This window comes from Gekko japonicus, unplaced genomic scaffold, assembly GCF_001447785.1.
Source record: "Gekko japonicus isolate JY-2015 unplaced genomic scaffold, Gekko_japonicus_V1.1 scaffold117, whole genome shotgun sequence".
Classification (NCBI taxonomy): Eukaryota; Metazoa; Chordata; class Lepidosauria; order Squamata; family Gekkonidae; genus Gekko; species Gekko japonicus.
In genome coordinates, this window is record NW_015173676.1 from 1,843,086 (window position 1) to 1,864,700 (window position 21,615).

The window sequence follows — 21,615 nt, forward strand, 5'->3', positions numbered from 1 at the left end:
AGAACAGTAACACACTCACTCTCCTGGCCGCAGATCACTATGGACAGCATTCTTTATCTGTAGACTCACCTCAGAATCTCCAAAGCACAATATGGAAAACAACAGTCTCACTAGCATTTAACTTCCTGTTCACACACTAATAAGGGGTACTCCTAAGAAAACACAAAAATATGATGCTTGATACTTTCTAAACTAGTATTCTATTGTGAATGTTTACTTACGTGTGAGAGTTCATACCCCACTTCCCTATTATTATGGCATCATTTACAAGGAAATTTATTTACATACCCTCCCTTTTCTTCCCTTTCCCATCCTCCACATCTTTCAATCCGTCAGGACCAATCAAGATTCTTTGCTTTCCCATCCAAGCTCCACCTCCAAACGTGTCTCCTATTCCTCTCTGACCTCCATCAAGTCCAATTACAGAAAGTCATTACCAGAACACACTCCCAGACAGTCCATCTAACCATCAGATTCTTGCAAGAATCCCACCCACCAAAGCAGCTAAATTCACCACAGGAAATCCAGTCCCACTGCAACTGCCTCATCGGCACTTAAGGCATTCTGTGAGTGCTCTACTCCTGTCCCTTCTTAACAGGTACCCCAGACAGCCCAGGTAAACAGGTTGCTTACCTGTAACTGATGATCTTCGAGTGGTCATCTGTGCATTCACACCTCTGGGATATAGTGCGCCTGCGCTGACCCCAATCGGTATAATGGAAAGCAAAAGGGATTTTCACGCCCGCTCCCCGGTCATGTGCCAGGCTCCACTGCGCATGACTAGGGGGAGGGCACGAGGATCCCGCCAGTTCCTTCTGACCGCTACCCTCAGTCTCCAAAGAAAGGACAGGACCGAAAGGAGAGGGGAAGGAGGGCGGGTGGTGTGAATGCACAGATGACCACTTGAAGATCATCAGTTACAGGTAAGCAACCTGTTTATCTTCTTCGTGGTCTCTGTGCATCACACCTCTGGGAGACTGGCAAGCAGTACATGCCTACCTGGAGGACGGAGCCGAGGTCCTAATTCTGTGCCACCTGCAACACTGCCCAACCTACTGCTGAACACTGGTGAATGCACACATCAAGGGCATAGTGTGAGGAGTGGCCCAGGTCACTGCATCGCAGGAAGGCTGTGGATGCGGCCACTGCCCGGGTGGAATGTGCCCTTAGCAACCCCAGAAGTGACTTCTTTGCTAACATGTAGCACAGTTTAATAGTCTCCACAATCCATTTGGATAGGCATTGGGACAACAGCTTCTTCCCTTGGGAGGGAAAAGCATAAGAGACAAACAATGCCGGTGACTTTCAAGTAAAACAGTAGCGCTCTTTTGACATCCAGCGAGTGAAGCCGACGTTCTTCTTCGTTCGACGGGGACGGGAAGAATGCTGGGAGGAAAATGCCCGCTTGTAAGTGAAACTCAGAAACAACTTTCAGTAAAAAAGAAACATCTGGAGCCAACGTGACCCCATTATGATGGAAACTCAAATATGGGGGGTCACAACGGAGCGCCGACAGTTCACTCATCCTCCTGGCGGAGGTGACCGCAATTAAAAAGGCTGTCTTCCATGACAGGACCTGCAAGCTACAAGTAGCCATTGGCTCAAAAGGCTTGTCTGCAAGTCTTGTAAGCACCATGGGCAGGTCCCATGCCGGTGCAGGGCCATGCGACGGAGGGAAAAGGTGGGTCAGGCCCTTAAGAAACTTTTTGGCCTGCGGGTGGGAAAAAAATGGAGTAACCATCAATCGGTGGGTGATTGGCTGAAATTGCGGCCAAATAGACCTTCAACGAGGTACAACTAAGGCCCAAGTCCAAACGGGACAACAGAAAGCCAAAAATTGCCATCAGATCGGATGGGGGTGGTGGCAATCCCAACAACGTAAGGTGGGACAAGAATTTTCTCCACTTCCCTTCGTAGGAAGCTTGAGTGGATGGCTTACAACAGTTCAGTATGACATGGTCTATCCTGTCTTGAACTTCAGAAGAGGATTCTCCAAGCCGTGAGTTTGAGAAGCTGCACGTTGTGATGCAAAATCTGCCCCTTCCCCGCAAGGAAGAGATCCTCAACTGGAGGAAAATGTATGAAGAATCCCTTGGAGAGATGGAGAAGAATGGGGAATGTTGCCAGGGCCACCATGGAGTCACTAAGAGGCAACAAGGTTTCTCCTGCATTATTTTGACTCTGGAGATTAGTGGAATCGGAGGGAAGAGGAACACGTACATGCATGACCATGGGACAAGGAGACCGTCACCTAGAGACAAGGGATCTATCACCACTCTTAAACAGAACAGACAACATTTCCTGTTCTGGAGTGTAGCAAACGTGTCCATCTCCGGATGGCCCCAGAGGTGAAAGATCGACTGGAGGTATTGCCAGTTGATCTCCCATTCATGCTCCAATGCACTGCCCCTGCTCAGAAAGTCTGCTTGGACGTTCAGAGTCCGCGGGAGATGGGCAGTTTTCAGGGACGTCCCCCATGACAGTCTTCCCATATTTCCAGGGCTAGACGACATAGTCCCCTGGATACCATGCCTCCCTGCCTGTTGATATAGCAGAGGGCCGTGGTGTTGTCCGTGAGGACAGTGACTACCTGCCGCGCCAAAAGGTGTCAAAAGGACCTGAGTGCGTACTGCACTGCCAACAGTTCTAGGAAACTGATGTGGTGGCAGGCTACTTGGGATTCCCAAAGAGCCTCGACACAAAATCCTTTGAGATGTGCGCCCCATCCCCAAATTGACATGTCTGTGGTTAACGTGAGCGTAGTCTTGGGTGGGTGAAATGGAACTCCCACTAGGAGATTCATAGGGTCCGTCCACCAGAGTAGAGAGTGCAGGACAGGCTGTGGGATGACTAGACGTAGGGATTGGGGATGACGCTGTGGACAGAACCTCCTGACAAACCACAGCTGCAATGGTGGCATGCGTAGTCTGGCACAGACAATGACATTGGTGGTAGCTGCCATCAAGCCCAGCAGCCGCTGGACTTGCTTTACAGTGGCCGTTCCCGTATCGCGTAAGCGATTCACTAGATCGACAATGTCTTCCGCTCTCTGCGGACGGAGGAAGGCTTTGTATACAACAGAGTCCAGAATAGCTCCTATAAACTGCACTCTCGTGACAGGGAGGAGCATAATTTGTAAGTTCACCTTGATTCCCAAGGATTTTAGGACAGTCAAGGTTAGTTCAACATGGGTGAGCAGGGATGCTTCCGAGTCTGCCACTAGTAGCCAGTCCTCTATGTAGAGGAAAACCTGGACGCCCTTGAGGCAGAGGTGTGCCACTATGACTACCATGACTTTCATGAAGACCCGAGGGGCCGTGGACGGTCCAAACAGGAGGGCTTTGTATCGGAAATGTCTGTTGCCTACTGCAAAACAGAGGAAGGTGTAGTGGGTAGGATGAATGGAGACGTGAAAGTAAGCGTCTTTGAGGTCCAAAGTCACCATCCATGTCCTTGGGCTTAGGAGTGGAAGGATGGTCTGTAGCGTTGTCATTTGAACGTTTTTTGTAGAGGATGAGGCACTTTAGGTTTCTGAGGTCCGTGATGGGACAGAGGCCTCCGTCCTTTTTCGGTGCTGTGAAGTAACAAGAGTAGAAGCCCATGTGATGTTGGGCTAATGGCACTGGCTCTATAGCATCTTTCTGGAGAAGGGATTGAACCTCCTGTAAGAGGACAACAGAAGGAGGTGTGACAACGACGTGAGCAGTTGTAGGGATGTGGGAGAACTCTATAAGGTATCCTGACTTGATTATGGAAAGGACCCAGTGGTCCAACGTGATGAGCCTCCAGGCCGAGAGGTAGGAGGCTAAACGAGTAGGGAACGATGAAATGGAGTTGGAGTCAAAGACTCTGTTTAGGAGTCTTGGGAGCTTTAGATTACACCAGTTTGGTGTAGTGGTTAAGTGCGCGGACTCTAATCTGGGAGAACCGGGTTTGATTCCCCACTCCTCCACTTGCACGTGCTGGATGACCTTGGGCAAGCCATAGTTCTGACACAGCTGTTCTTGAAAAAGAGCAGCTTCTGTCAGAGCTCTCTCGGCCCCACCAACCTCACAGGGTGTCTGTTGTGGGGAGGGGAAGGGAAAGGCGTTTGTAAGCCACTCTGAGACTCTTTTGGGTAGTGAAGGGCGGGGTATAAATCCAATCCAATCTCTTCTTCTTCTTCTTCTTCTTAGATCTAGATTGGGAGGCAGACGAGAACTTAGGCTTTCCCATATAAGGGCAAGATGAACTGCTCGATGATCTTTGCCAGTAAGACTCAGGAGGAGATTTTAACGAGGGTCTAGGGGTTTGGTCCAAAGTTTGCCTTTGCTATGTTTGGTGGTAGGTGAGACACCCAGACTACGGGATGTCTTGATGCTCTTATCCAGCTCTTGAAGCACAGTGTCTGTGGTGGAGCTGAAGAGGCCGTCACCTTCAAAGGGAAGATCTTCATCAATGGTTTTGGTATCTGGCTGTAAGGCCGAAGAGCGTAGCCATGCATGCCAACGTAAAGCGACCGACAACATGAGGGTCTTAGCTGCGGAGTCCAGCAAGTATTTGGAGACATTAAGTTGGTGCTTAGCCAAAAGCATACCTTCCTTCTGGATCTGTTTAGCCTAATGACTGATGTCAGTCAGGAGAGTAGAGAGAAGTTCTGACATTTGTTCCCATAGGGCTAACTGATAGCACCCCATGCAGGCAGCATCATTAGCAGCCTTAATCCCCATAGCTCCTGTGGTGTAAAACTTTCTTCTGAAAGTGTCCAGTTTCCTTCCTTCTTTGTTTGAAGGGGTAGAGTGGCTGCTCTTGCCTTTAGCAGAAGAGGTCACGACTAATGAATTCGGCTTCGGATGGGTGAAGAGGAATTCAGCTCCCGACTCCTGGATCTTGTACATGTGATCCAGTCTTTTATTGGAAATCAGAATGAAAGAAGGATAAGACCAGGGATCCTTGGCTGTTTTTAGGAGGACCGAGGTCATGGGGAGGGCGACCGATGCTGAGGTGTCCATCTGGACGATGTCGAAGACAGAGTCCGTAACAATCGGAGGGCGGCTGGATGGTGGACACAGCCAATTTATCAGCCATACGTTTGACAAAGTCGCCGTAAGATCTGACATCCTCTGATGGGGCAATGGGTAGATTGTCCTCGACCTGTTGTGATGGGGACAGTTGAAATGGTGGATGTGGAATCTCCCCGCCCGATTGGGAATTGGAAGAGCTGAAGCGGTCCGAAGGTTCAGAAAACGATGTCTGGAGGATCAGCGTCGAAGGCAGTAGCTCCATTAGTTCCGGGAATTGTTTCAGTGCCAACAACTGGAGGCTGAAACCTTTAGTGATCGGTCTCGACTGCAGTGGTTTAACAAATTCTGATACCAAGGAAGGGTCTCGGTACCGGGAAATACGTGAGGATGCGGATTGGTGATCCCACTCGACAGGGGGGCGTGGGGGAAGCCATGGCATCGATCCCAGGAAGGGATAAGCCCCATACAGATATTGCCATTGGCACTGATCCCATGATGGGGGCTGGAGCGGCGTCTGAGATTGATCTTCATTGTCTGGCCTGAAGGGTGGTGAGGGGACGATGGGATGGGTCCCTTGTTCCCGATGAAGGCTCTTGATACCGGGAGATTGCAGTATCTGAGTCAAATCCAGCTCCTGATCGGAGTCGATGGATTGGTTGGGGCGAAACGAAGGTGACCGAAGTGCACCTTGTGATTGCCCTCGACTCAATGAGGCAAGCAAAGCGGCTCTGGACTGAGTGGCAGTCTCAGTTTGGTGAGGACTTGATGCTTTATCGAGAGAGCCTTTCTTGTGCTTCTTATACTTGGTGAGTTGAATGTCCTTGCCCTCCTTCCAGATCTTGGAAGAGTTATGGGCTTCGGACTGTTGCGCCTGAATCGGGCGTTTGGGCACCGATTTTTCAGCATCGATCGTGGCCGATGTCGAAGACAGAGCAGCCACCGATTGCAATGCGGGCATCGACATTGAAGTGTGCCCGGACAAAGATGCCACCGGAGACAGCACCACACGGAGTCTCGCTGCCCGATTATTCCTGGTCTGTTTGGAGAACTTGGAACAGTGAGAGCAAGAGTCAACATGGTGCAATTCCCCAAGGCACAGGAGACAAAGAGAGTGTCCGTCGGAGGGGGCAATTTTTCTGCCACAAGTCCAGCACCATTTAAAGAAAGCCCACCTCACGGCCATAGGCTGGAGGGAGGGGGAGAGAGTGTCTCCGCGGAGGTGGAGATAATCCAAACTGAAAAACTAACTAAATAACTTTCCTTAACTAACTAATCAAGGTAAGAAGAGAAAGAAGGCCTAAAGTCAACAAACTTTACCAACCGAGGCGTAGAAGTCCTATCAGTGCAGCGGTCAGAAGAGAACTGGCGGGATCCTCGTGCCCTCCCCCTAGTCATGCGTAGTGGAGCCTGGCACGTGACCGGGGAGTGGGCACGAAAATCCCTTTTGCTTTCCATTATACCGATTGGGGTCAGCACAGGCACACTATATCCCAGAGGTGTGATGCACAGAGACCACGAAGAAGATCCCTGGTAAGCTTCATCACCATAAAACAAAAACATGACAGGTATGTTATGCTCTTCCCATCAAATGGATGAGATAAAATAAAATCCAAGCTAGTATAGGACAGGGCTAGAGAAAAGTCAGAGATTATTATCCTAACAATGAATAGAAATAACTAAAAGGTTAGGCAACATGTGCAAAAAGTTTCCCTTATAGTGCTGCATACATATTTTCAGAAGCGTATTAACTTTTCTCGTATCTGGATTTGAACCATTATGCCTTCCGTAAGCTCACACACACACCACTTCCCTGTAATAAGCAAAAAAGCTGTTCATCCTTTGCACAGTAATGGCACACAAGTTTGCTCCCCACCAGAGTACTTTTAGGACACAATTGAATGACACAGAGGAATACATTCTAGGTATGCTGCACATCCCCAAGCTTTTGTACCTCTTTTGGTCCTTGAGGCAGCATTTCAGCTCTGCGAGCCTCCCATTTGAAAAGAGATGTAAGCTCAGTTCTGCTGTGCTAAATCTTATTTGGCAATGTGTCTAAACGCATGCAAACTTAATTAGTTCAGGAGGGAGCTTCGGCATTTGTAGTGATGGATAAAAGTAACCGGGAAATGAGACGAGTCAGGGTTGGCAGCAAGCTCTCTCTCACTCAAACTCAAGCCATGTTGTCTGACATGCTGCTAATCGGATGTGATGTTACTCTGCTGCTGCAGCCAATCTTAACTGGGACAAAGTGATGGGCTATTCACTAACATGCTGCCACAGGAGCCTCTACCTTGGTAAAGCTGGAATCATAATTTCATAAATTTCCCATTTTGTACAAGAGATGACTATGGATCAGCCTCTAGAGCTGTTGTGTAAAATTAAAGAAATTAGAAAGGAACAAAATATTGAGGCTCTCATCGCATCTTCATGGACTGGAATGGTCTCTTCACTCCCACATGAACATAAAGCATGTTATCGCATTCAGGAATGTTCTATGACATGGTACCTCCTGCTGTGCACCAAACCTTAAATCTTAATTATGGGAGGGCAAAGGACTTCCCCACCATATGTTTTTCACTCACGAAATCAAGAAATACAAAGATCTCAGGAATCTTTTGTCAAGAAGCAGACTGGACAGGATTTCCTGGGCAAATGCTTAGAGGCTTACAGACAATAAGGCATTTTTCTGCTAGCTAATTAACTGCTTTGCTATCATTTGAACCCACTGTTTCTTGTTCTTGCTCCACATTTAATGATTCTGGTCTCTCTTCTCTATGCAGCCTTTTCCACATTCTATTCACAAACGGCAAATCAGCCTCCAGAATGCCAACGCCAGTGCCCCTCAATCTCTGCATTTTATGCATTCCATATCTTTTTATCTTTGCTGTTCTCTTCCAAATTGTGCTCAGTTTGTGTGCACCCTCCTTAAAATTTGGTGACCAAAACTGGAGAAGCCACTACAGCTGAGCACTACCGTCCACACAGGACAGAAATAAACTGACTTCTGAAGAACTGCTACCAGGGAACTTTAGAACTGACCGACCAGATCACACAATTCCAAACAATTATGGAAAATCATACAACTGTACATATGTTTATTTAATTTGTTACAATTACTCTTGCAACTGGTTTACAACTTTTACCTTTAAAACTGGATTGAAAGGAAAAGGTAACAATGCAGCTGGAGGCAACAGACACACAAAAGCAGAAGACAATCATTAACTGTAAAATACTATTTTTGTGGCAAAGGAGAATCCAGCACCAATGCAATTCTGATTCTCCTCCTGCACTTCCTCCCAAACACACACACACACAGATTCAGGCTAAGACATATTTGGCCACTTACCAAGGCATCACATGTGATTTCACCTTTTATAGGCTCAATCTGCCCAGCATGACAATACAACAATGCACTGCACATTTAAAGTCAGACACTAAGGATTGAAATACCAACAATTGCTAGAATATCATGCAGAGACCAAAACATGTCCGTATTATAGAGCCTTAATTCAATCCCTAGGGAAAATCTGAATTCCAGTACAAGAAATGAAGAATGGAGGAATTTTATTTTACTTTACCACATTTATATCTCACCTTTATATCTCGTCATGATCTCAAGACAATGTACACAGGATTCCCAGGAGACCTTCCATCCAGGCGCTAATCATACTTTGCTCCAGTATATTTTATGTGCTTTGATCATACCAATGCCCTGGCGTACATAGCCAAGCCAAAGATGCAAGGTTCTGATCCACCTGCCTGGGAAGAACCCAGAACTTTTGCCAGTCAGTCTACTGGCAAGAAGAGACTCCCCTTTTCTATCAGTTTCATTCAAGACCCTTTTCTCTCTCAGACTCAAGAAGCAGAGAGTGCCAGGAAATATATCAGCAAGTGCCATCATGCTCCTGGGCACCTGGCATACTCTCCAGACTGTTTCTATGAAAAGAGTATCACAAGAGAGTATCAGGGAGATCAATTTATGTTAGTAAATGTAAAAGCTAACTATAAATACATATGACTGACATACAGGGAAAAATTATTCTGTCCTCCATTCTCCATAGAGATTTTTGCTGCCAGTTCATTTCCCATTTTTCAAGCTTGCATTAATCAGGCCAAGGCAAGGAGCCTCTTAATGCTGAACAGAATACACATGTATTCTCTCAGGCAACATGCCTCTTACGATAAGGAGAAACCCATGTCAGAGTGAAAGCCAAGCAAAGCTGCTAACAAGTTGTGGATCTCAGATTAGCATTATATGTGTCAAGCCCATAAACTTTTCCTTGTGAGAAAACTATCTGCTTGGGATAGATTCTACATTGTAGAAATCCAGTTACTTTCTATATGGGCAGATATTACTGAAGGTAACGTGTGCTCAAAACCAAATAAGTTTCCCTTTTGTTGTTGTTCTTGTTCAGTTGCACAGTCGAGTCCAACTCTTCGCGGCCCTATGGACCAAATCACGCCAGGCCCTCCTGACTTCTGTCATGCTTCAGAGTTTACTTAATTTCATGTTTGTTGCCCTTGTTTCCCTTGGAAGGTACTAAAAAACTTGCATGTGCACTAGAAACACATATGCAGGATCCGGCACACAGCAGCCTACACAAACATCCATTTGAAAGAAAATCAGACCCTAGCAAACCACAGCAGTAATGGACATGGAATAATGCAAAAGGTAACTTAGTAGTAAAATATTCTGCCTAAAGTGAAATCAACAACCCACAGTCCCTGACAGAACAACCCATTCAGTCCAGACCACAATGTATTAGAAGGAAAAAGCAAGCGGCTTGCAAGACTGCAGCTATACAAGAGGGAAACAGACCCTGCAGGTTCTCTGACTTGGGAGAAACTTTCACTCCAAGCCAAACTACGATGATCATACTCAGACTTTAATACAAACCAGGCACTAACTAAATAAGAGATAAAATGTGCCACAACAGTAATATAATAACTTTACCATTACTGATCTTATGTTAAGAACATAAGAACATAAGAGACGCCAATGTTGGATCAGGCCAAAGGCCCATCCAGTCCAACACTCTGTGTCACACAGTGGCCAGAAATACCAGTGCCATCAGGAGGTCCACCAGTGGGGCCAGGACATTAGAAGCCCTCCCACTGTTGACCCCCCCCCCCAAGCACCAAGAAGACAGAGCATCACTTGCCCCAGAGCCCCTAGCTATACCTTGTGGCTAATAGCCACTGATGGACCTCTGCTCCATATGCTTATCTAATTCCCTTTTGAAGCCATCCATGCTTGTAGCACCCACCACTTCCTGTGGCAGTGAATTCCATGTGTTAATCACTCTTTGGGTGAAGAAGTACTTCCTTTTATCCGTTCTAACCCGACCGCTCTGCAGTTTCATGGAGTGCCCACGAGTTCTTGTATTGTGAGAAAGGGAGAAAAGTACCTCTTTCTTTACCTGCTCTTTCCCATGCATAATCTTATAAACCTCGATCATGTCACCCCTCAGTCGTCTTTTCTCCAAGCTAAAGAGCCCTAAGCGCTTTAACCTTTCCTCATAGGGAAAGTGTTCCAACCCTTTTATCATTCGAGTTGCCCTTTTCTGCACTTTTTCCAAAGCTATAATATCCTTTTTAAGGTGTGGTGCCCAGAACTGCACACAGTATTCCAAATGAGGTCTTACCATTGATTTATATAGGGCTGATATTATATTGGCTGATCTGTTTTCAATACCCTTCCTAATAATCCCCAGCATAGCATTGGCCTTCTTTATTGCAGTCACACACTGTCTCGACATTTTCAGTGAGTTATCCACTACAACTCCAAGATCTCTCTCTTGCTCAGTCTCTGCCAGTTCAGACCCCATCAATGTGTATTTATATTTAGGATTTTTGGCTCCAATGTGCATCACCTTGCACTTGGCCACATTGAACCCCATTTGCCATGTTGACGCCCACTCGCCCATCCTTGACAGATCCCCTTGGAGTGCCTCACAATCCTCACTGGTTTTCACCACCCTGAACAACTTTGTATCATCCGCAAATTTAGCCACTTCACTGCTTACTCCCATCTCCAAATCATTAATGAACAAGTTAAAAAGCAGTGGACCAAGTACTGATCCCTGCGGTACCCCACTGCTTACCACCCTCCACTGAGAAAATTGCCCACCTACACTCACTCTCTGTTTTCTATGAACTAGCCAGTTTTTGATCCATAAAAGGACTTGTCCTTCTATCCCATGATTTTTGAGCTTACTTAGGAGCCTTTGATGAGGAACTTTATCAAAAGCTTTCTGGAAGTCAAGGTAAATAATATCTATTGGATCCCCCTTGTCCACATGTTTGTTCACCCCCTCAAAGAACACTAACAGGTTAGTGAGACAAGATCTTCCCTTACAGAAACCGTGCTGAGTCTGCCTCAATAGGTTTTGTTCATCTATGTGCCTACTAATTCTTTCCTTAATAATGGTTTCCACCAATTTACCCGGTATCGACGCCAGACTGACTGGCCTGTAATTTCCCGGATCTCCTCTGGAACCCTTTTTAAAGATGGGAGTGACATTAGCTACCTTCCAATCCTCAGGAATGGAGGCAGATTTTAAGGAAAGATTACATATCTTATTTGAATTAAATAAGGTTTATTTTTTAGTTTAGAATAAGTGAACAGTTTCAAGATAGTAAAAAAAAAAGCCTGATATCAGCCTGCAGGGAGGCACAGTGATGGTGGCAGGCAAGGCACTCTGGCACCTCTGTGGCTTCATGTTGGCTGTGTCTGCAAGTCTAAGGCAGCTAAGCACATTCATCCACTGAATACTGACACTAGCAAGCTCAGTTTCTTCACACCATTAGCTCTGAGCTGACTCAGGGTCAACCATGTCAGCACTGAAAGTTTTAACAAGAGTATTTATTGACGTGCACATTTGTGTATGCAAGGAGGAGGGAGAGGAGAAGAAAATTAGGAGGCTACCCCATGCACAAAGAAATTACTAGACATGTCATAAAACAACATAAATATCATAAATTGGTTATGCCAAATGAAATATAAACCTTCTAATTTTTTTCCCATTTATTTAAGACTAGGAGTAAGGCCCGTTGTGGGAAGAACGGGCCATCCATCAGAAGACAGAGCTGGGAGTCATTGGCATATTGATGACAACCCAGCCCAAACCCCCTGGATCAACTGGCGAGGGGGGGCATATAGATGTTAAATAACATCAGACTGCCTCCTGAGGTACCCCACATTCAAGCGGATATCGCGGGGACATCCTCTCCCCTAGCGCCACCCTCTGTCCCCGACAGAACTTTTAATTTAAGATTAATGTACAGTAGCCAATGTCCCTCCAAGATGCCTGAGAAAAGCTTCCCCCTCATAAACAGCCTTATTCAGGAACTTAGAAACAATATCTATCCTACACACATACCCCTCTCCTCTAGTATGAAATGCAACATTCCTTCATCTTCAAGCTTCTATAGTCACCACTCCTGAAGGAAAAGGTCTCCCTGACAAACTTTTGGTTCAAGCCTGAGGGAAAATGCTTCTCTTTCTACCTTGCATTCCTGCATGTTCACAATGTTGCTATAAGGAGAAGCGCATTAAAGCCCATAATTTAAATTATTTTGAAAAATGCAGCAATTATGTACTTGTCCAAGCAAAAGGTGAATGCCACCCTTTTTTCTTGACTTGGCCTGCCCCATAGTTATGGCTCTGGAATGGTCTAACAGTAATACACAAGCACGTGGCAAACTGACAGGAGTCAGAAATGATATGGGAGCAGCTGAATTTGTGTTAGAAATACATGGTCTGAAGACAGTTAATTTCATACAGCACTACAGCAGCTGAAAAGGTACAGAGTGATTGTATTATACTGCATCCTCTGTATCCCAAAAATAAGACATATTAATAGCAGCAGCAGCAGAAGAAGGAGAAGAAGAAGACCACCACCTTGCCAGAGACAAGAGTGGTCACAGCATAAATGCACTGCAGTCCATCCAAATACTCACATTACTTTCAAATCCCAGTCTCCACAGGTTACAAAAATCGACTTGACACTGGGATCCAAGAGTCCTTCCTTCGCCATCCACTCATCAACCCTCTAAAATAAACAGATGGAAAGGAGATGAGCTTTCTGAATCATGGAAAGAGATGCAACAGTTAAACGCCGATAAGCTTCACAATCACAAGAGGAGAAAATTGTGATCTTATCTGACACGGCTCCCCCCACCCCTTCGCCGTCTCATTCTGTTCTCCTCCCTGCTTCTATGAAAGTATGCTTGGACCTTTGAAGATTTCTGATAGGAGACATCAAGCAGCCAGAGATGGGGTGATCTTATCCGGCATGACAACATTTCTGCTTACAGATTGGCCCTCACACAATATTTATGGGACAATAATATTGCTTGGTCATTTTTTGTGCACCCTGACTCTCGTCATCTACAAAATACCAGAGACTGGTAAAGCAGGTCTGAGTTTAACATATCCTCCAAACTAGCAATTGCTTATCAAATCATGTTCAGATTCTGAACAAAGTAAGACACTGACAAAGGGGTCCCACCAGTCATCAAGTGGAGAACAGAAGAACAACACAGCAGAGCTTCCCATATTATTAACCAGCCACATAATGGTGGTGAGAAGACTACCCCAGCAGATACCTTCCTTTGTACAATTCTCCTATTGATTTATTATTACCATGACTACCACTTTATGCCCTATAATGGGTTCATGCATGAAAAACAGATCTCATTTTTCAATTGAACAACTAACCCAAAAATCTACCTCCTCATGTTGTTTTTTCCATCCAGATTTTGTATTACTTCAAGAATTTTTGCAATTCTTGAAAAGCCTATTTAAGGGCAAATGCCTAACTATTTTATAGATGTGAAACAGGGACCAATTCTCAGATGAGGGAGATCTATGTAAATAACCCTGTTCAGACACAGATGTGCTACAACTGGCAGCCTGTGTGTTACAATGCATTAATTTGCGGGTTGCTCTGTCCACTTCATGGAGGCTTGAAAGTCAGTTAATACAAACTAAAGAAACAAACCAGCAACACAGACATAGGAAGTTACATTCAATTCCCTGCCCCCATTCTGCATGAGACAGTGACACATACTGCAACAAGGAACAGATAACTAATTCCTATGAAACACTGCAAAATCTCTAGCTTGTGAAATATGTTTCCACACATCCCTCCAAATACACAAGGAAGTTGCCAAGATAAAGTACATTTCAGTGTAACATGTGAATCAATCCCCAAAAAACATATTAAAAAGGTAAAGGTAAAGGTTCCCTTGCTCGAAAGCCAGTCGAATCCGACTCTAGCGTTGCGGTGCTCATCTCCGTTTCAAAGCCGAAGAGCCAGCGCTGTCCGAAGACATTTCCTTGGTCATGTGGCCGGCATGACTAAACACCATATTAGGTAAGCCTTAATTCAGCTTCCAAAGCAAATTACTATTCATTGTGGCCTGGATGTAAAGAACTGCTTGACTAGGCATGTTGGTCTGCTAGAATCGAATCCAGAAGCACCTTAGAGGCCAACAATATTTTCATATCTGATGATGGGAGCTTTGATTTTCAAAAGCTCATACCCCAAAAATCTTGTTGGCCTCTAAGGTGCTCCTGTACTCGAATCTACCCTGTTTCCCCGAAAATAAGACCTACCCCAAAAATAAGCCCTAGCAGGATTTCTATGCATTTGTGGTATATGCCCTAGTGTGTCTTCTTGAGAAAAAATAAATATAAGACAGTGTCTTATTTTCAGGGAAACACGGTAGCAGAACAACACAGCTACTGTCTATTGACTAGTTCTGTGCACTAAGAGAATTCTGGGCTTGGGCTTCTCAAACATCACCTCTCCCATGCTGCGTAAGAATCATCTTATGAAACTGAAAGGAATTTCAAAAGCCGTTTGTGATGACAGCACAAGAATCTCACATTCAAAGGCAAAAAGTCATCCTTCAGGGTATGCCCTGGACTATTTAAGCAGTGCTACATATGTATAAACATATGCAATGGATGGAATTAATTCTTATTACAATGTTAAAGAGGAAATGTGGTAGAGGAGAAAGAAAAACAAAAGGGATCAAAAAGTAACAGAATACAATGGGCACGCAAGGAGCCATACAGAACATCAATTTTAAGTCCATACGCTGACTTCTTTTCTCTGCAACCTAAAAACATGCACAGAATCACAATGCTTGGGGGTGGCAGGTAACCAGTTGAGGAGCACCTTCCTGGCTGGCAGACAGATTTGCACTCCCTCACCCCCATCTCACCTCTCTTTCTTCTCCCTGTTACCATGAAAGCAGATCATGCACAGTAATTTGCTGCCACCAATCTGGTTTGGGGGTCCTGTGAGAGGGCTCAGATCACTCCCCTTCCCCTTTAGTTCGCTTGGCAGCACCTTCTTTATCATAAGGTTAAAGCTCCATTCAAGACAGAAAAAACAAAAGGTACAAAATGTTGTTCACACCTTGCATAACAGAAAGGTATCTCAAAATGATGGAAAGTTTGCATAAATAAGTCAGGACAAAGTGAATGGAGTTTACTCAAAAGCCAATGCAATGAGATAGGCAGCTCAGCACAGACGCAAAGAGGCGTAAAGCCACTAGTTGGTTAGCACTGAAAATGCTGGGGTGCTGCAATTGCTGGGCTGGAGTTTAAGCTGCATGCTCATGTATCAAAAGAAATGCATTAGGCTTTGGCCTAAACACTGGGCAAACAGTGTAAGAGGAAATCAGGTAAAGAGAAGCAGCAGACAATTCCCTAACACAACTAAAATTGAACATGTTCCTAGATCACTTACAGATTTCCTGATATATTAGCAGTCAGACCCCTTCTCCCGCTGAGGGGCAGCTTAAGGGAGAAGCACTCCTCTGCACATTGCCCAGAGCATAGAGAACTGCTTGGGCCAAAATGGATGCCAGTCAGGCAGCGACTTGGGAAATCTGTTTCAAAGCATGAGTAAAAGTGGCTGGCTAGCTACCTCCCCCTCATCGCCCTGGAGACATGCATGGCTCAGAACAATAGGTCACCCAGGATCTATTGATACACTCAGGAATAATCTCATCAACACCCAAGCCCAGCTTCCCCTTCACCCATTATCCTTGATTAAGTGCCACTTAAGCAACGCTTAAGTCTATTCACCTTCCCCCATCTCACTTCCTGCCCAGTGCTTGTAGGGCCATCAAAACTCTCCCACCTCTTTGTATACCTCCAGTATAAAAATCAGCTCATTGTCCTCTGGCAGTGAGTCAACCTGCCTCAGGATACATTGTGTCCTTTAAATATGCCACCCTGCTGCCCCAGCAATGTGTGTGGGTTCTTGAATCCCCTTCATACCCCCACTTGTATGTGGGTCCTCTCTCTTGCTTCCCAAAATGCTGACTGTTTCCTCTCTTTTTTCCCCAACACTTTATTAAATACGAAAAAATAGCATTACATTCAATCAACTATAGCAGAACAAACCAAAAGTCATAACATTTAACCACAAAACTCTTTGACTTGCTGTTTCCGCAGACTTCTTTAAGACAGGTAATTATCATCTATCCTTAGAATGCTTTCTCCTTTCCTCCCTGATCTTCCTAGTTAGCTCTTGTATCTGTTTGTTGTGTGCACCCCTGATTTTATCCTGGTTTTTCCTGTTTTGTTTTTTGTTTGTTCCAATAAAAACCTTTCCCATAAATAACAGCCTGGTTAAATCTGAGAGTTCTCACAGGGACAAATCCCCATATAGATAGGTGGAGATCCCAGTTACCTGCCTCTCACTCCATCTCCAAGCTTATTCCCCCAAACTAAGTAGAGACTGCCTACTTTGGGTAACAGATCCATTCATTGGATCCAATTGGAATGGCTCACATTCCCCATGCGAGGCTACAAATTCAATTGCTAGTAGCTCACTATTGAGCGAGTACAGGAAACGCTCTATAAGTTTTGACCAGTGCCCATCTTGGACTCTGATTTTACATGGAAGTTTGGCATAAGGTCAATCAGGGCTAGATTTTTACCCAAAACAGCACTGGTAGGAGGAGAACAAATAATCTCTACCCTAAAGAGAACAAAAAGCTCCATTAAATACATGGGTGCTTAGCTGTGACTTAAACAGCAGAGAGGCTCTTTTGAGTATCTACGGTGGTCACTGTATAAAGAAAAGGGTGGGGTGGCAGAAAAGTCCGCAAAAAAAAATTGGAAAAAATAGTAATTAATCTGTGTCATTCATGCCCAAGGTTCATTACAACTACTGATGTATAGGTGGGATGAGAATGTTAATAAATCAATTTGGTGCAAAAATATATACAGAAAATAACATTTAGTATTTGTTAGACTCAGAAAACATTTGTAAAACTGTGAACATCAACTCTGCACTGGAGATGTAATTTTCCAAGTGATAGTTTAATGCAGTAGCCTCAGCCTTTTGAATGGAAGTTTATTAATTTTGTATTGGACACCAGGTTCAAAATCCTTGTCCATCTTACAATGAGCTATCGTAGCGCATGAGTGCTAACTAATCAACCAAAGACTTAGGATCTCATTGGTGGCCCTAACCACGGCACGAGTGGTCCTATGAACAACTACTCTCTTCATCAGCCATTAACAGTCTTTTAAGGAAGGCTGAAGCAATAGAGAGAACATCATGCAGAGAAATCCTGCTGCTCCCTTCCCTCTCAAAGGAGGTTCCAAACTGTCCCTGAAGCAAAAAAGAACAACTTCAACCTTTAATCAGATTTCCTTACAGAAGTCCTAGTTGTAATTATTTTGATTAAGAACTATTAGGAACAAACCCAGATGGGAGCAATGCATCGAACTGAAGCCACAATAGGAACTCCTCCTGGAGGATACATAGTTGCCAAATAACAAAAGCTATTGATTGCAAAAGTACTTTCAGCTAATTAAGGCTTAAATGCTGCAGGAATTCAGCAGTAAGCAGATGGCACTATTAAGGCTATCTCCACTATTCAGAACCCTCATAGATAAGATTTCAGATACATTATTCCTTCTGTGGTTTATTACTGAGCATTTAAGTAAATATGTACATTAATTTATCATCTTTCATGCAAACTCTTAATGCAGCATTGCTGACCCTTGAAGAATATCTCCAGTGAAAGAGTTCCCCCACATGTACACCTCCCATCATGACTTCTGGCAGGAGTCTGGACATTCTGTCAGTACCTTTGACATGAACAGCTGGAAATGACAGATCAATGGTTCAATATTTTCAACAGCATGTCACTGATGTGACAGCAAATGTTATTCTAATGAAGCTGTAATCATAGTCAAATTACATAGTTCAATACACAGAAAGAGGAAGGGGGAGGGGAGAGGAGGTGTCAGGGGTCAGGAACTAAAGGTTATTCTACTTACCTCAAGCACTTGCTGCAGACTGGGCTGCCCATCCACCATGGCTTGAATAATTCCAGTCAGCTGAAATAAAGGAAATGCAGAAAATTAAAATCAGTATACTGAAAAGACTACAGGAAAAAAGAATAGACCATTTCCTTCTGTTCTTCTGACTGATATTTCAAAACATGCTTGTGCTCTACATAAATAGAACCTAAGAACAGGCAACCACAGAAATCTAGATGCGAGGTCTACTCACAATAAAGAATAATGGCAAAATTTCACATTCAGCCAAGCAAGAAACTTTTAAGAGAAAAATAATAGCTTGAGGACCTTAACTATATGGGCTTAGCTTTCATAGTGAATTCAAATACAAGTCATTATATATGGATTCTTGAGTCGAGACAAGTCAAGTCAAGTCAGCCCTTATTGGCATATATCAGTAGGTCAAAGTCACTATAAAAATATACAAGTAGGACACTGTATTACAAATACTTTTTCTTGGCGTAGCAGCATGGTGGATTGAAGGAACTTAGCCACCTTCTCAGTTACTTCAACAGAGGAATCACTCAAAAGTTTGTAAACTTTGTGGGAATCTGAAAAACCCATCATGTTGGCCAATATTATAGTTTAGCTATTTAGATAATATATTTACATAAAAGTGACAGTGCAACAAAACACATTAGCACATCTAGATTTACAAGTCTAGCCACATATGCTCTTTTATCGAATCTGCCAGGATTCTTGAGTCTTCTGCTGTGTAAGCTGGAATGTAGCCCACTGGACTGAGCCATCTAAATTTGTTTACTAAAATTATTTTCTTAACTTCGTCCAGGCATGGTCTACTTTGTCTTCAACACTTTTCTTCTTGCTGCACATAATAATCTAATATGTACCAATCTGTTAAGGGTATTGAACAGGGAGGATCCTCCTCCTTCCATCCAAGAAGCTGGACTTAGTGACCTCCATGCTTACTTCTTGGACTCATACTTTTTGTATGAAACCATACCACCAATTACTCTGGTCCCAAACCAGTAAGAAAAGATCCACAGAGTTAGCCACAGTATGCAATCTCAAGGTATGACTTTAGCACGTAAAAATATCTTGCTCATTTTCACTATAATTCTCTCATACATACAGTGGAAAACAGGAGGTAACCCACCTGCTGTCCACAAGAGAAAGGCAATATGGTGTGCAGATACCTTCAGACCTAACACAGTGAGTGCTTCATGGACACAGACTCCAAACCACTCAGTTACTAGTTTAGGAGAACAAGTTCTATACTTCAAGCCCTGCAGTTGGTGCTCTAATAGAATAAGTTAAATGCTTCCTATTTTAGTGTGCAACTCTTTTCAGTGCACTTTCCACTGCATCCCTCATTTACATTTTACAGCCCAAGGTGTCTTCAGGCAGTCCCATACAATGCTGATTAACATGAGAGAAAAGGGCCATAAATAGATAAATACAATAAATCTCTCTGGGAAAGAGAGAAGCTCAGGGCACTGGCACTGCAGTTTCCCAAGGGATGCAGGAACAAGTATCAAAACATTATCAGACTAAAGTGTAAAGCTATACTTGCAATTTTACAGACTTTGTAAATTCTATTTGAAGAGAATCTTTGCATTTTTAAATCTAGAGCATTCCGTATTACAAATCCCACAAGGACAGAGGAGAACATTGTCAGTATTCTGCTAATACTTACATGGGGACAGGAGGAAAGCAAAGCAAAAAGTTCCTATTTATTTCAAGGACTACCTATGTGCCTACTATTAGGCCTAAACTCAGGTATCTGACAAAGGGAGCTTTGACTCTCAAAAGTTTATACTCTGTAAATCTTGTCGGTCTTTACGGTGCTACTGAACTATAATCTAGCTCCTCTACCACAGACCATACTGGACTATACTACTACTGGACTATAATCTAGCCTCTCTCTCTCTCTCTCTCTCTCTCTCTCTCTCTCTCTCTCTCTCTTTGAAGCACAAAGCTCACCTGCTCTTAGTTATGCTAACGGCTCTGGCCCAAATAAAAACAAAAGGTTTAACATCTCACACCCTGCTGTAAAGTCACACCTAACAGTGACAAAGACTAGAAAAGCCATAAGGCTAGACAGTAATTTCTTCCGTTCAATTTGGGAAGACAACAATCCCAGAGGGGAATGGACTCCCAAAGAGGAGATTATAAATTCTCAGGACACAAGGAAAAAGCTTTCTCATCTTTGGGCCCGTAGCCAGGGAATTTCAAATCCTGCAGGACTCTTTTACCTAGGGATCCCATCATGGCCATCTGTTTATTTATTTATTTATTTATCCTTAGATTTGTATCCCGCCCTACCCCAAAGGCTCAGGGTGGCTAACAAGGGCACAAAGTGCCAAGATTAAAACAATAAAAACACATAATATAAAACAGTAAAATACAGTAACAAAATCTCAGTGCTCCATTTGTCACAAGATGGGGTAGATCTTAAACCCAACAGTAAATTTCCCGAAATCTATCATCCTTTTCCTGCCAGGGGCACCTCACACCCCCAAAGGGACCAGATAGTCGTGGTAACGTTGCGACGGTGCATAGATGGCAATGATGGAGTAGTAGTGGCGGCGGCTCCTACTCGAAGGCCTGGCGGAAGAGCTCCGTCTTGCAGGCCCTGCAGAACTGAGAAAGAGCTCCTTCCACCAGGTAGGAGCCGCCACCGAAAATGCCCTAGCTCTGGTCACCGCAAATTTAACATCCCTGGGGCCTGGAATTTCCAGATGACGACTCCCCGACCGTAGTGCCCTTGGGGGAACATATGGAGAAAGGCGGTCCCTCAGGTAGGCTGGACCCTGGCCATAAAGGGATTTAAAGGCAAGAACCAGCACTTTGAAGCAAATCCGGTACGCTATTGGCAGCCGGATTTCAGCACAGGCTGAATGTGATCCCTCCTCGAGAGACCCATCAACAACCTGGCTGCAGCATTCTGCCCTAGCTGCAGCCTCCGGATTTGCGACAAAGGCAGCCCCATGCAGAGAGCGTTACAGTAGTCTAGCCTTGAGGTAACCGTCGCATGGATCACCGTGGCCAGGTCCTCACGGCTAAGGTAGAGGACCAACTGCCGAGCCAGCCGAAGATGATAAAAGGCTGCCCTGGCTGTGGCTGCCACCTGGGCCTCCATCGTTAAAGAGGAGTCCAGGCGCACACCCAAACTCCTAACCTCCGGTGCTGGTACCAAAGGCACCCCATCAAAGGTCGGGAGAGGGAGCCCCAACCCTGAGCCGATCCGACTCAGGCCCAGGACCTCCGTCTTTGCCGGGTTTAGTTTCAACCGGCTCAGTCTGAGCC

The 21,615-nt window shown here is 44.6% G+C and overlaps 1 protein-coding gene across 2 annotated transcripts in view; it reads right to left on the reverse strand.

The window, feature by feature from the left end:
- Nucleotides 1-21,615, reverse strand: part of ERI3 (ERI1 exoribonuclease family member 3) — a 315,640-nt gene that overhangs the window by 224,859 nt on the left and 69,166 nt on the right. For both annotated transcript variants that reach the window (XM_015422947.1, XM_015422948.1), the window contains exons 4-5: nt 18,325-18,384; nt 12,966-13,057 (exon numbers count right to left, since the gene is read on the reverse strand). In XM_015422947.1, the coding sequence (XP_015278433.1) occupies nt 12,966-13,057; nt 18,325-18,384 (152 nt within the window). The remainder of the gene's footprint in view (nt 1-12,965; nt 13,058-18,324; nt 18,385-21,615) is intronic.